This window comes from Conger conger, chromosome 5, assembly GCF_963514075.1.
Source record: "Conger conger chromosome 5, fConCon1.1, whole genome shotgun sequence".
Lineage (NCBI taxonomy): Eukaryota > Metazoa > Chordata > Actinopteri > Anguilliformes > Congridae > Conger > Conger conger.
Window position 1 is genome coordinate 61001182 of NC_083764.1, and position 15000 is coordinate 61016181.

The window sequence follows — 15000 nt, forward strand, 5'->3', positions numbered from 1 at the left end:
GCGATGAGTGGGGGGGAGGGGAGAACAGACTCTGCTAGGCAACCCTGGAGAGGCAAACAATTTGTTTACTTAATTGACCCTAAAGCATCTGTTGATTGACCTTGAAGCCGAGGTGATTATGCATGAGCACCCATCCACACACAGCACTCTCTCACATATGCAGGAGGGAGGGGAGGGAGAGAGAGAGAGAGAGAGAGAGAGAGACTTCACGAGGGAGGGAGAGAGAGAGATACTTAAGTGAGGGATGGGCAAATATTTATCAAGGCCAATGAGAGCAGGTGAGAGATTTATTGCAAGTGGGCGAGTGTCAGAGAGGGCGAACGGGAGCGTTAGCATGAGCGCTAATGTTCTTGGCTTTCGTCTTCATTTGCATTGGTGACAAAAGTGCACGCCAGTTCCCATGCTAATAAGGTACATTTCAACTTCAATTTGAATTTGAGTGTAATAGATCCAGAGAGAGAGAGAGAGAGAGAGAGAGAGAGAGAGAGAGAGAGAGAGAGAGAGAGCGAGAGAGCGAGAGAACATGAGAGAGAGCTATAGGGAAAGTGGAGAGAGTGAAGGAGAGAGAGGGGGAGAGAGAGATGGACAGATGGACAGACAGATGGACAGATGGATGGATGGATGGATGGACTCACTCATGGTAGCCCCAGCCCAGTTTGGGGAGGTAGGGTTAGGGTTAGGGTTAGGGATAGGGTTAGGAGTAGGAGTAGGGTTAGGGTTAGGAGTAGGGTTAGGGTTAGGTAAGTAAGAAATCTTTATTTCCCAAGTTGTCCCATATTAGGGCCTCTTGGGAAATAAAAGTTTGCACTGGCCATTCAGGGTACTGAAGCCTTTAAGTAGGAAGAATTTGGTCCCTCTTGTGTCGGTGCTCTATGTGCGTTGATTTAGTCCTCTTGGAAATAGAGTGCTAAGTTTGAGAATCAAGTGTTTCTCAAACCTGCGTCTCTCCTCCGGTGTCCAATTATTGTTCATTTGAAGGCCCGATATTTCTAGTGCCTCAAGTCCATGGTGAAGGAAATGAGCCACCAGGTGTGTGTCTGTCTCTCTGTGATTTCTAATGTTGTATATATGTTGGGCTAGTCTACATTTAATTGTGTTCCCTGTTTCTCCTACATATATTATACCACATTGTTTGCACTTAATGGCATATATGCAGTTTTTAGTGTTTTTAGTTAGTGTTTGTTTTATTATGTAGGTTGTGTTGGTAGTGGTGTTTCTGACTGTAGTGGCTTGTTTGTAAAATATTGGGCCCTGTGTCGGTAAAGTATTAATTTCTGGTAGTTTGCTGCTTACCAGATGATCTTTAAGATTTTTATTTCTTTTATATGCTGAGATAATTTTATAGTCCTGGATAATGTTTGTGTTCTGTAGAGTGCGGGTTAGATTTAATTTAATTTTTCTGTTTGCAGCTAGGCTAAATGCTGAGTAGGTGGTGATTAGCGGAATGATTTTGCGCGTGTCTTGTTGTCTGGTGGTTAAGAAAGTTTTCCGGACCTGTCTAAGGAAAGATCTGGAATACCCCCTTGGTTTTAATGCATTGAAGAGGGTCTGGGTAGCCTCTTCAAAATCTATTACCTGTGTGCAAATCCTGTTGAACCTGAGCAATTGTGATTTGATCAGGCCCTTGAAAGTGTGTTTAGGGTGGAGACTGTTTTTATGTAAAAGTGTGTGTGTGTCAGTCTCTTTAAAGAAAACTTTAGTGTCTAAAGTGTGTGTTTGGGAAAAAGAGGGTCCCTTGTATGTGGTAGTGTCCAAGAAATCTATTTGTTGGTTATGCGTGATGTATTTAACTGTTATCATTCTATGGTGTGTGTTGAGGATTTGTATAAAGTGTTTGAAGTCCTCTAAACTGTGTGTCCATGTTCCCCATATGTCATCTAAGTATCTAAAATAATTGGTGGCTAATTTGGGGCATTTTTGAAAAACAGTCTCCTCCCAGTGTGTCATGTAAATGTTAGTGTAGGCCGGTGCAAATTTCTTACCCATCGCTGTGCCGCTGATTTGTAAAAATAATTCTTTGTTGAATTCAAAATCATTTTTTGTCAGGTTGATTTCTAACAGTTGTAGGAGAGATGTATCCGGGCGGCTGTCGTCCGGGTATTTCTCCATCCAGAGTTTTACAGCTGTTAGCCCTGCTGCAGTGTTTATGTTTGTGTAGAGACTATCTATGTCAATTGTGAATAAAATGGTGTCCTGTGTTATTTTAGTGTTTTTAACTATGCGTATGAAGTCGTATGTGTCTTTTATGTAGCTGTTGTGCTTAGTTGACAGTGGAGTGAGGAAATAGTCTATGTATTCTGCGATCCTGTAGGATTCGCTGTTGCAGTCTGAAACAATAGGTCTCCCTACCGGGATCTCATATGGTACACTCCAGGACTGGGGCTGTTTGTGTATTTTGGGGAGGAGGTAAAAAACCCTTGGTCTAGGATTTTCCTCCCCCCTTAGGTAAAAACTTTGTTTTTTTGTGATGTAATTGTTTTCTAATAGTGTCTGTATAATGTCATATATTTCTTATGCTGTGTCTAGATATATGGGTCGAATTAATTTTTTATAGTGTGTAGTGTTGTTTAATTGTCTGTGTGCTTCTTGGATGTACTGTGTTCTGTCCATGATTACTATGGCACTCCCCTTGTCAGCTGGTTTGATGACAATTTGTTTATTGTTTGCCAGCTGATGTAGTGCTTGGCTCTCTCCTCTGCTGAGGTTGTTTTTGTCTTTATGGGTTTGGGGGTTAAGTGCCTTGATCAGGGTGTTGTTGTCTTTTATAAGTTGTGTGATTGTACCCGGGATTTGGCTCTCCCTGGGTTCCCAGTTGGATCGGGCCATAAAGGGTGTTCTGTCTGTGTTTTCTGATCCCTCAAAAAAGACAGCTAGTTTCAGCTTTCTGTGAAACTCCTGAGCTTCTCCTCTGAGGGTTTCTTTTTGTTTTTTTCTAATGTTTGCTGTCGGTACGAATGATAGGCCTTTGTCCAGTAAACTAATTTGATTTGGTGTGGGTGAAAAGTTAGGAGTAGGGTTAGGGTTAGGGTTAGGATTAGGGTTAGGAGTAGGGTTAGGATTAGACGGACGGACTCACTCGTGGTGGCCCCAGCCCAGCTCAGGGAGGTAGGGCAGCTTCTTGATTCGGATGATGGAGTCGTACAGGGAGGGCTGCAGGCTCTGGGCCACGGCGTTGGCCAGGATCACCGCGATCATCACGGGCAGGATGTGGGAGATCTGCCCGGTGAGCTCGAACACGATGACCGCCGTCGAGACCGTGTGCGTGACCGCGCCCGCGAGCGCCGCTGCACCTGGGACAGGTGGGGGAAGAGGTTACCATGGTTACCCCTCCCCCCCCCCCCCCCCCCCCGCCGCAACGCCGTGGCTCGGAACAGAACCACGGTCACACCGGAACACTGACCGCGTTCCGAGTTCCAAGCGGTTCGCAACACTCTGGAACCCGTTTGTGATGTCATCGCTCTTCATCGCTGGGTTACTCATGAGCAGGGGTGTTCAGTGTTGGGGGGAGGGGCGCAGATTCCTGTTTAAAAACCGGCACTACGGTACACCTGCTTCAAAGCTCTGCAACACTCTGGAACTTATTGTGACGGCATCGCTCCAGACCTGATAGTCCTAATAGTATTTGTTTTGGATTGAAATAGAGAGTATTCAAATCCGGAAGTTGCTAGGCATCAGTAGTGGCTATTTCAGAAACACGCAGAGATCATACCCCCATCAGACCCGGGTCAAATACATAATTGATTTGGATTCGAATCCTTTTTTAGGCTTTACTGAGCTCGTCTGGTGTATTGGAACCTGTGAAATACTCTCAAAACAAAATGTGTAGACCCTGCCTTCTGGTCTTCTTGATTGGCTCAATTGCGCCAGGCAAGATCGGTCGAGCGCAGAAAGGCATTTGAATCCAAACCCGTTACGTATTTGACCCCGGTCTGATCCCCATGCCTCCCCTGAAATTGCCGTTTCTGTTCCCATTACAGCGACTGTAGCCCTCTGATGGAGGGCGCTGTTCATTAAGAGTGAAGCGGGGAGATTTCATTCGTTGTGGCTCAGATCAGCGCTTCGCACAGCCATTCCCCTGATCTCTGGCGAGCTCATTTCCCCTCTTTCAGCTGCACGTCTCCTTCAATACAGTCGGCAGGACGTCTCGTTAACATCTGAAGCCAAGCGCCGGGAGAATCGGGAACTGAAGAAAAAAAAACGTATTACACGCGGATAGGCGCAATATGATCTGCCCGTGTCCCTGATCAGGGGAAAGAGAGAGAAAGAGAGAGAGAGAGAGAGAAAGAGAGAAAGAGGAAGAGAGAGAGAGAAACAGAGAGAGAGGGATAAAAAGAAGAAGAACGAGTACAGGAGGTAAAATTACATAAGGAGAGAAGTGAATTTATGGATTCAGCGTGTGTCACACAGTACACAGCTGCCAATACGTGTTCGATCATTAATAACGTGTCGCGCCTGACGCCACGATGCCGGCTATTAATAAGGTCTTTAAATGAGGAGAAGCTTGTGAGAAGACGTGCGGGGGCGGAGGCGTATCTGCGGACGCCAAAACGCTTACGCAACACGCTAAACGCTTATGCAACACGCTAACGACGACCGCCCGACACCTGGAAATGGAACAGGCCGTTCCGTTAAAGCGCGTAGTCGGTGCTGACTGTGCAGCGACGGGTGATGGATGCTCAACAGTGACACCTCTGGCCGACTGGGGGAACTGCAGTCTGTCTGAGGAGCTGCAGCGGGCGCGGGTGGCAGATTTATGGCTCCTAAAAAGTCCGTTATTTTCACACAGTTCGGAGGATGCTGCAGCAATGGAACAACTGGACATTGTTTTTTTTTGTTTTTTTTTTGTTTATCTTTGTGATCTCTATCTCTGCATCCAAGCAGATCACAACACAACACTGTTCCTGAATGGTTCTACACAACGAGTAGCCCACGCAGGGCAGGGTTGGTACGTGGCAATGTCGTTGATGATACGAGTGAGAACACGGCATGCTAGGTGTCTATCTCCATAAGTGTTTATGTAGGGCAAACATCGGCTAACGCATTTCGCTGATGTAGAAAGCGTTACGGAGGTGGCAGGTGTAGTGTCGCACAGTGGAGGGGGGTTATTTTTGGGGGATTAGAGAGGATGATGAGGGGGGGACGGGACGGGGATAAGGGCACAGACTCACCCACTACAGCGTACACCCCGGGGACGATGGGGTAGATGCTGCCGTCGGGATGGATGCTGTCTGGGAACCAGGCTGCCATGATCTCCCCCACCAGCCGACCGAACGCTGCCCCTGTACACACACACACACACACACACACACATATACACACGCACGCACACACGCACGCACACACACACACACACACACAGACACACACGCACACACACGCACACACACACACACACACGCACACACACACACATACACACGCACACATACACACACACACACATATACCCACACACATATACACACACGCACACATATACACACACACAAACATACACGCACACATATACACACACATACACACAGTTTTATACACAAAAAAATGCACATATGCATGCCCACACACACAAAAACACACAACAGCACTCATACATACACACACATAAACACACACAAAAGCACAACAGCACCCACAAACACACACTAACACAGTGATACACAGGCACACACACTGACTCACCAATGAGGAAAACTGGCATGAAGGCCCCACATGGAACAGGCATGGTGGTGGCCAGAGCGGACATCCAGAACTAAGAAAAGAGAGAGAGAAAGAGAGAGGGGGAGAGTGAGGGAGATAGAGAGAGAGGGAGGGAGAGAAAGAGAGAGGGAGAGAGAGGGAGAGAGAGAGAGAGATATGAACTAAGAAAAAGTATATTTCATGCTTAATTAATGTATTTGTATATCATTAATGTGTGATTAACACCTACATTAGGAAGACCAGTCTCACCTTCATGATGATGAAGAGGATGAGTGTGATGAACACGTTGACGTGCGGATGCTTCCACACCTTGACGGGGCCGATGTAGTAAAACTCGTCAGCCACGCCCTGCTTGGTCCAGGTCCGGTTATCCAGCAGAGCCACCAGGGACTCGTGCTGGGTCAGCTGAGGGAGCAGGAAGTCAGACAGGAAGTGACAACACGGACTACATTTCCCAGGATGCAAGGCTCAGGAGATCGCCACACACATTCAATTCAATTCAGTTTTGCTTTGTTGGCAGGACATAATGAAGCACTGCTGTCAATGTTGAGTGTATTTCACAGTACAGTTTACATTCATTCATTCATTCATTATCCTAACCCGCTTATCCTGAACAGGGTCGCAGGGGGGCTGGAGCCTATCCCAGCATACATTGAGCGAAAGGCAGGAATACACCCTGGACTGGTCGCCAGTCCATTGCAGGGCACACACACCATTCACTCACACACTCATACCTATGGGCTATTTAGATTCTCCAATCAGCCTAACCTGCATGTCTTTGGACTGTGGAAGGAAACCGGAGTACCCGGAGGAAACCCACGCGAACACAGGGAGAACATGCAAACTCCACACAGAGAGGCCCCGGCCGACCGGGATTCAAACCCAGGACCTCCTTGCTGTGAGGCGGCAGTGCTACCCACTGCACCATCCGTGCCGCCTACAGTATACAGTACATACTAAATATTTCATACTACACAAATAGCACTATGACACATGAAACTGTCCCGTCACACTATGTTAAAGATGTCACTTTTTGAAAGAGTCAGGGTGTTATTTTTTTTGGGTCCTGGTCACAAAAGTGGCTCTCTAAATTTGGCCACCTAATCATGCCCCTTACAGCTGATTGGCTGCACAATACCCTGAATTCTCTACCCACTTTTGATTTCCCAAAGCAGTCTCTGCTAATTCGAAATGAGGTGCATTAAAATAAATGAAAAATAGAAAATGGTGCCGCATAACTTTTTCCATCTTTTTTTTTTGTACAAGTGACACACTGAGCTCTGAGTGACCTGCAGTGCAATAAGGTCCAGAACCAGAACCAGAACCAGAACCAGAATCAGAATCTGAACCAGGACCATAATCAGAATCAGAACCAGAACCAGAATCAGAATCGGATCCAAAACCAGAACCAGAATCAAAACCAGAATCTGAACCAAAATCAAAACCAGAACCAAAACTAGAAGATGTTAGAGAGAAATGTTTTGGTTATCAGAAAGAACAGCTGCTAAATAGACGTCTTGCTTATTTAGCATGAATGACACAAGAAAACTGAGTCACCATTAATCCAGATAAAATATGAGATCTCACTAACTCAAACAAAATGTATTTATTCAGCAACAAGCTCTTCTCTTCTCATGCAAATAAGGAACATTTACATTTTAAATATGTTAGATGGTCAATTTTAGTTGGAAACACAAAAACATAATGGGAAATGAGGGAGGGAGAGAGAGAGAGGGAGGGAGAGAAAGAGAGAGGGAGGGAGAGAAAGAGAGGGAGAGAGTGGGTAATGGATAAAAGACAGGAATGGAGGGAAGAGAAAGAGGAAAATGGGAAAAGCACCTTAAGAAAGAGATGGGAAAAAAAACCGTTTGGTTAGATGCATTTATTTACCAGGGACAGTGCACATTAATCAACATTTTCAGTTTCCACATCAGTGTGGCAGAGTTAGCTAATGAGTACAGTCCCGAAACTTACAGTCTTGTGGACATTAGAGCAGAAAGCACCACAGGAACGCCAGTGAGAGGCCCTATGTCAGTCTTTCTCTCTCCTACGAAAGCCTGCAGGCATCTCCGCTCATTAGAGGAACAGCACTCTGACCTCCCTCCCTATCGCTCTCTCTCTCTCCCTCTCTCTCTCCCCCTCCTACCCTCTCTCTCCCTCTCTCTCCCTCTCTCTCTCCCACCCTCCCTCTCACTCTCTCTCCCCCAGACCACCTGATCAGCACAGAGCCCTCCCTCCTCCCGACACATGGACTGACAGTCAGACAGACAGGTGAAGAGAACAGGAGTGATGTGCAGTGACAGACAGGCAGGCAAAACAGTCAGACAGACAAATGAGAGAGAGAGAGAGAGAGAGAGATATGTAGAGACAGACAGATGGAAGGAGAGAGGAAGACATAAAGAGAGACAGGCAGAGACAGGCAGAGAAACTTGAAGGCAGACATACAGACAGAGACAGGCAGACAGACAAATGAGAGAGAGAGAGAGAGAGATATGTAGAGAGACAGACAGATGGAAGGAGAAAGGAAGACATAAAGAGAGACAGGCAGAGAAACTTGAAGGCAGACATACAGACAGAGACAGGCAGAGACAGGCAGAGACAGGCAGCGACAGGCAGGGACACATGAAGGCAGACATACAGACAGAGACAGGCAGAGACAGGCAGGGACACATGAAGGCAGACATACAGACAGAGACAGGCAGGGACACATGAAGGCAGACATACAGACAGAGACAGGCAGGGACACATGAAGGCAGACATACAGACAGAGACAGGCAGGGACACATGAAGGCAGACATACAGACAGAGACAGGCAGGGACACATGAAGGCAGACATACAGACAGAGACAGGCAGGGACACATGAAGGCAGACATACAGACAGAGACAGGCAGGGACACATGAAGGCAGACATACAGACAGAGATGGCAGCTCAGTATCTCACCTGTCCAGCCATGAACTGGCCAAACCCAGGGGGGAAGGTCAGAGTCGATATGAGCAGAGTGACCAAGGCTGGGTACACCAACCGACTGTGGAGAGTCAGAGAGTACAGAGTGAGTGTGTGTGTGTAGGTGTGTGTGTGTGTGTGTGTGTGTGTGTGAGTGCTGTGTGTGTGTGTGTGTGTGTGTACAGGTGGGCGTGTGGGTGTGTGTGTGAGTGCTGTGTATGTGTGTGTTCTCGAGTCAGTTTACTCGGTCCTCACTCTAGATGCCATACGAGTGTGTGTGTATTACTGTGTGTGTGTGTGTGTTTGTGTGTGTGTGTGTGTGCTGTGTGTGTGTGTATGCGTGTTTGTGTGTGAGTCTATGTGTGTGTGTGTGCAGGTAGGTGTGTATGTGAGGGCTGTATGTGTGTGTGTGTGATAAAACTCACTTCTTCATCAGGACTTTGTTAATGCTTTTTGGCTGTTGCATGAACTGGTCGATCAGTCTGTTCAAGTAGACGAACAGAGCACCTCCAAATCCACTGATAATCCTACAAGAGACAGAAACAAACGGAGAGAGAGAGAGAGAGGTTTGTGTTTGTCAGTTTGTTGGCCTTACTCCCTGAAAGATAAGACATGTTTAAACCCAGGTGGTAATCTTAGTCATACTGCCAACTTTCCCCATGTTCAAACCCCAGGAGTCATTTTTTAATCACCTCATTTTTAATGAACAAGGAGTCAGTGGAAGTAGAGGGCGGGGCTGGGGGGCGAGGCCCAACACGGAAAACTCATCCCGACACGGAAAACTCACCCCAACACGGCGAAGGCCGGGAGCTCCTGTAGGTCGAAGGGAAAGTCCAAACGAAAGCGCGTCTTAAACAGGGCTGTGATGGTCTCTAGGGAGGGGGAGAGAGAGCGAGAGAGATTAAGGAACACACCAGTCTGCAGTTACCTCATTCACCAGCATAATTGCGCAGGATCCCTGATTGACAGAGACCTTTACCACATGCAGAACCTTTAAGAGCACAACCAATGATTATTGCAGAACAAACACTGTGACCAATCATTGGTCATGTTATTGGTCCTAAAAGCTTTTGCACGTGAATCAGGGAGCCCTATAAGATACCCATAAAAGACATCTCTTTCCCACACAACCGCCATTTTGTGCCCTGCGGCATCTCGGCCCTGTAAGATACCCATAAAAGACATCTCTTTCCCACACAACCGCCATTTTGTGCCCTGCGGCATCTCGGCCCTGTAAGATACCCATAAAAGACATCTCTTTCCCACACAACCGCCATTTTGTGCCCTGCGGCATACGCTCACCCTCGTCCTGGTTCCACACGGCCAGCACTCTGAAGATGAAGGCACTGAACGTGGCAGCGAAGAAGCCCCTCCAGTAGTTCCTCACAGCGAAGAAGGTGGAGGTCACCTCAATGCTGAAGAGCACACCTGCAGAGAGAGAGAGAAAGAGTAATACACACCTGTACACACACACACCTGTACACACACAGTAACAAACCTGTACACACACACAGTAACAAACCAGTACACACACGCAGTAACACACACACACACGCACAGTAACACACCTGTACACACACACAATAATATACACACACACACACACACACAGTAACAAACCAGTACACACACGCAGTAACACACACACACACGCACAGTAACACACCTGTACACACACACACACACACAATAACACACCTGTACACACACACACACACACACACACACACAATAACACACCTGTACACACACACAGTAGCACACCTGTACACACACACAGTAACACACCTGTACACACACACAAACAATAACACATCTGTACACACACACAGTAACACACCTGTACACACACACACACACACACACACACACACAGTAACACACCTGTACACACACACACACACTAACACACCTGTACACACACACACACAGTAACACAAACACACACACACACACAGTAACACACACATACACAAACACACACAAACACACACACACAATAACACACACACACACACACACAGTTCTCTCACCTCCAATGGGAGCGGCGAAGCAGCAGCCCACTCCTACAGCGCAAGCGGCCGACAGCATCTCGATGTTCCGCAGCTCGTTCTGGAACACCGAACACAACTGAGCCCCGCACACACACACACACACACACAGGGCTGAGCCCCGCGCACACACACACACACACACACACACAGAGGGCTGAGCCCCGCACAGACACACGCACACACACACACACACACATGGTGAGGGATGGGATGTCGGGATGGAGTTCTAGAGTTCTGAGATGGAATGGAGCGGTGAGATGGAATTCCTGGAACAAACGGAATGCTGGTCGGACACTGTAAATTGACATTGAACCAAACGCCACCACAGACAGCAGAACCACAGAACCACAGACACCAGAACCACAGAACCACAAAACCACAGACACCAGAACCACAGAACCACAGACATCAGAACCACAGAACCACAGACATCAGAACCACATACTTTAGAACTGCAGACACCAGAACCACAGACACCAGAACCGCAGGCACCAGAAACGCAGACACCAGAACCGCAGACATTATGTATGGAGAGCAGAAGGAAGGCGGAGCTTACGGTCCCCGCCCCGTCTCTGGAGCCAATCAGCGCAGATGGAGGAATGGCAGAACTCTATGAAGTGGTGGAATGCTGCGAAGGACACTGACATGAGACGGGTTTTCTGAAATGGAATTCTGGGAATTGTAGTCCCCGCACACACACACACGCACACACACAAACACACACACAAACACAAACACAAACTCACCCAGCCGCAAGCAAACACACGTTACCTTGTTTCCTTCAAAGGGTTCTTCCTTAGAGTAGAAGATTCAGACAGAAAAGCACGGAGTAAGTTTATATACCCAGTAGCTTGAAGCAAATTCATTCTACACTAACTACAACCGCGTACACCAAGGTATCAATAGCTGATATATTTTCTCCTGCATAATAAATGTGATATACCCATATCACAATAAATATATTTATTCTTCAATATATTATGTTATCCTGACTTTAACTGCTTTATGTAATTGCTATAACATGATTTTGGCAGGTGTTATGTGTTATAACACATCAGTTATATGTTATAACACATGTGGTATGCGTTATAACACATTTGTTACTGTATGTGTTAGGGGTTAAGTTTTAGATTTCAAGCACATTAAACAGGTGCAAATGTGTGAAACTGGCGATAAACGCAGAACAAGTATACAGGTGTTAAGATCAGTGTTAGTTAGGCATAGAGCTGGTGTTAAGTGAAAGTTAAGCACGTATGAACTGGTGTTAAAACGGGCTGTGTGCGTGGAAGTCTCTCTTACCATGTAGACCCCACCGAAAAGAGACATGAACTTGCTCAACAATGCAGCACACAAGCTAGCAACGTGAACGAATGGGCCCTACGGAGAGAAAGAGAGAGAGAGAGAGAAAGAGAGATGGGGGGAGGGAACAAAAATAGAGAAAGAGAGATGATTTAGAAGGAGTGAGGGAGGCAGAGAGTAGAGATGGATAAAGGAGGAGAAAGGATTAGAGAGACTGAAGGAGGGAAATGGAAAAAAGGGGAGAGGCCTTTTTTTTTTTTTTTTTTTTTTCTCTAAGAGTCAGTACGATAGTAAACGGGTTTGACTCCTGATTGACGAGGAGCGGGCGTGAATGTGGAACCGATTCGGGGTCTCCCACCTCCTTCCCCAGGGGCATGCCACTGCCCAGGGCACAGGTCAGGCCGATGACCTTGGCCACGAATGTCTTGAAGGTCAGGTACTCCTTCAGCACCACGCCCCGGAGAATGGTCTTCATCTCGGGAATACCGGAGCCTGAGGAAGAGGAGCGGGAAGTGGGAGGAAGTGGTTGAGTGTGTGTGTGTGTGTGTGTACATGTGGGTTTGTGTATGTGTGAGTGTGTGTGTGTGTGTGTGTGTGTGTGTGTACATGTGGGTTGTGTATGCGTGAGTGTGTGTGAGTGTGTGTGTGTACATGTGGGTGTGTGTGTGAGTGTGTGTGAGTGTGTGTGTGTGTACATGTGTATGTGAGTGTGTGTGTGTGTGTGTGTGTACATGTGGGTATGTGTGCATATGTGTGTGTGTGTGTGTGTGTGTGTGTGTGTACAGATGTATGTGTGTGTGTGTACAGGTGGGGGTGTGTGTGCAGGTGTTGTGTGTATCTCACCCACAGCCTGTGGAGCCAGTATCTGGGTGAACCCAGCGGAGAAGGTGATGAGCACCACAGGGTAGGTGACCCAGGCCAGGTACTGCATCAGCACGTTATAGCCCAGCCCCTGGTACATCCACTTCTGTGCTGTGGAGACACACGGCCAACACTGCCAATCAACATCTCCTCCAATCAGAGTGATCCTACCATCTATCCCCACCAATCAGAGTGATCCTAACATCTCCCTGCACCAATCAGAGTGATTCCACCATCTCCCTACACCAATCAGAGTGCTTCCACAATCTCTCCTCACCAATCAGCAGCAGTCAAGCTGAACATGCACTTCCTGTATGCAGTTGGAGGCTTGCTCCACCTTTTACACTTGTAACATAGTAGAAAGGACTTTGAAAGCGCCCAACAGTATATGTGTATGAAACTGGAGATCCATAAAGGCGGTAAGGTCCATCTCGGTAGAACGTTGGCTTGGTGGGAGGTGACGGGCAGCCTGGGTTCAGATCACGCAGGTGTGAATCGCAGACGGACGTGAGCCTGGCAGAGTTTTGACAAACGTCTCGTTTCCTCGGCGAAGTGCTTAAATCTTCAGAACCGAATCGGGTACGAGGCACGAGCACGGCTAAGAGACTCGACAGCCCAGCATGTCGCCATATGGCAGGATTGAGTCACCTGCCATTTTGTCCCCGCTTACATAAGGAGTTATACAAACGTGCAGACAGAACGCGCTGCAGCCTGGAATGATTCGCCCCATATTTCTCTGGGTCCTGCTCATTTTACCTGGTAAATGGTAAATGGCAGGCATTTATATAGCGCCTTTATCCAAAGCGCTGTACAATTGATGCTTTTCCATTCACCCATTCACACACACACTCACACACCGACAGCGATTGGCTGCCATGCAAGGCCCCAACCAGCTCGTCAGGAGCATTTGGGGGTTAGGTGTCTTGCTCAGGGACACTTCGACACAGCCCGGGCGGGGGATCGAACCGGCAACCCTCCGACTGCCAGACGACTGCTCTTACTGCCTGAGCCATGTCGCCCCCTGACATCAATGAATTACTGTGACACACCGAAATTAAATATAGAGCAAGTGTCTGTACAACCAAACAGGGCTAGATCGAGCCCCTGCGAATTATCTCTCCGAATTTGTGTTGCTGTGTGGTTACCAGGCACAGCAAGCGTAATTAGTCTGATGAATAACCACCCCTTTAGCGGCTGACCATCGCATTTGTTTTGCCTCCACTTTGCGCAATGGGCCTTGAAAAGGCACGCATCCCTAAACGTGGGGTACAGTTTGTCTTCCACTGGAGCTGCACCTCGTCAAAAGATAAACGTGCATCTTCTCACCTACAAAATTCACATGATCTAAATGCAATCTAAAAGTCATAAATACCACCTTTTTTTTTCTCACACACACACACACACACACACACACACACACACACACACACACACACAGAAACATGCTCAAACACACACCTGTCCTGTTGATTTCCCCTATGGAATGCTGCCAGCCCTACAGACATGCACCGACACTCAATGCAGCACATCAGAGGAGGGCCTATCAATCAATGTCAACCTGTCAAGAAATCTGACCCCTACTCAGTTCACATTATGACGCACGGTATTTTTATTTTTATTTTCTTACCGAAATGGAAAATGGCCCTAAACCAAAACAGGCTATCATTATCCACCCGTACATGAGACTGTTTTCAGAGCCAATTTGTACAGTGATATGTCAGTAGAAGGAATTAACGAATATGAGAAACCCAACAGTGAGTGAGTCAGAGCTGCCGATTAACCCCTGTTATTTATATCAGCATAGTCCGGGCTCTGGCGTAGTTTTCCACCTCAGTAATCCCCTCGCTGTGTACCCAGTGCGTGCCAGTCCCTACTACACATGATGTCATGGATCTCACACGGGAGTCTGGGAAGGACGAACTGTCTGCTAAATCGAGTACGCTTCCTTCAGTCATCAGACGCCCAAGCTCCAGGGACGGCGGCATACTTTCGACGGCCTCCGTAACCCACTTAACACGGCCAGAGTTTACACAGGAGCGGCCAGCAGGTAATGGACAAGGTCTAGGGCGTAACCTCTCTGCAAAAACTGAACTGCATCAGGGTTACGTGGAATCAGACCTTCACTTCAGAGAGCAGGGCTGCCC

The 15000-nt window shown here is 47.5% G+C and overlaps 1 protein-coding gene across 1 annotated transcript in view; it reads right to left on the reverse strand.

Moving 5' to 3' along the window:
- The window catches only part of clcn2a (chloride channel, voltage-sensitive 2a), a 49064-nt gene that overhangs the window by 7770 nt on the left and 26294 nt on the right, over positions 1-15000 (reverse strand). Inside the window, exons 4-16 of the mRNA XM_061242747.1 lie at positions 12839-12967; positions 12354-12487; positions 11996-12073; positions 11468-11491; positions 10676-10754; positions 9945-10070; positions 9430-9514; positions 9068-9169; positions 8640-8724; positions 5947-6102; positions 5680-5749; positions 5169-5279; positions 3077-3290 (exon numbers count right to left, since the gene is read on the reverse strand). Coding sequence (XP_061098731.1) covers positions 3077-3290; positions 5169-5279; positions 5680-5749; positions 5947-6102; positions 8640-8724; positions 9068-9169; positions 9430-9514; positions 9945-10070; positions 10676-10754; positions 11468-11491; positions 11996-12073; positions 12354-12487; positions 12839-12967 — 1393 coding nt within the window. The remainder of the gene's footprint in view (positions 1-3076; positions 3291-5168; positions 5280-5679; positions 5750-5946; positions 6103-8639; positions 8725-9067; positions 9170-9429; positions 9515-9944; positions 10071-10675; positions 10755-11467; positions 11492-11995; positions 12074-12353; positions 12488-12838; positions 12968-15000) is intronic.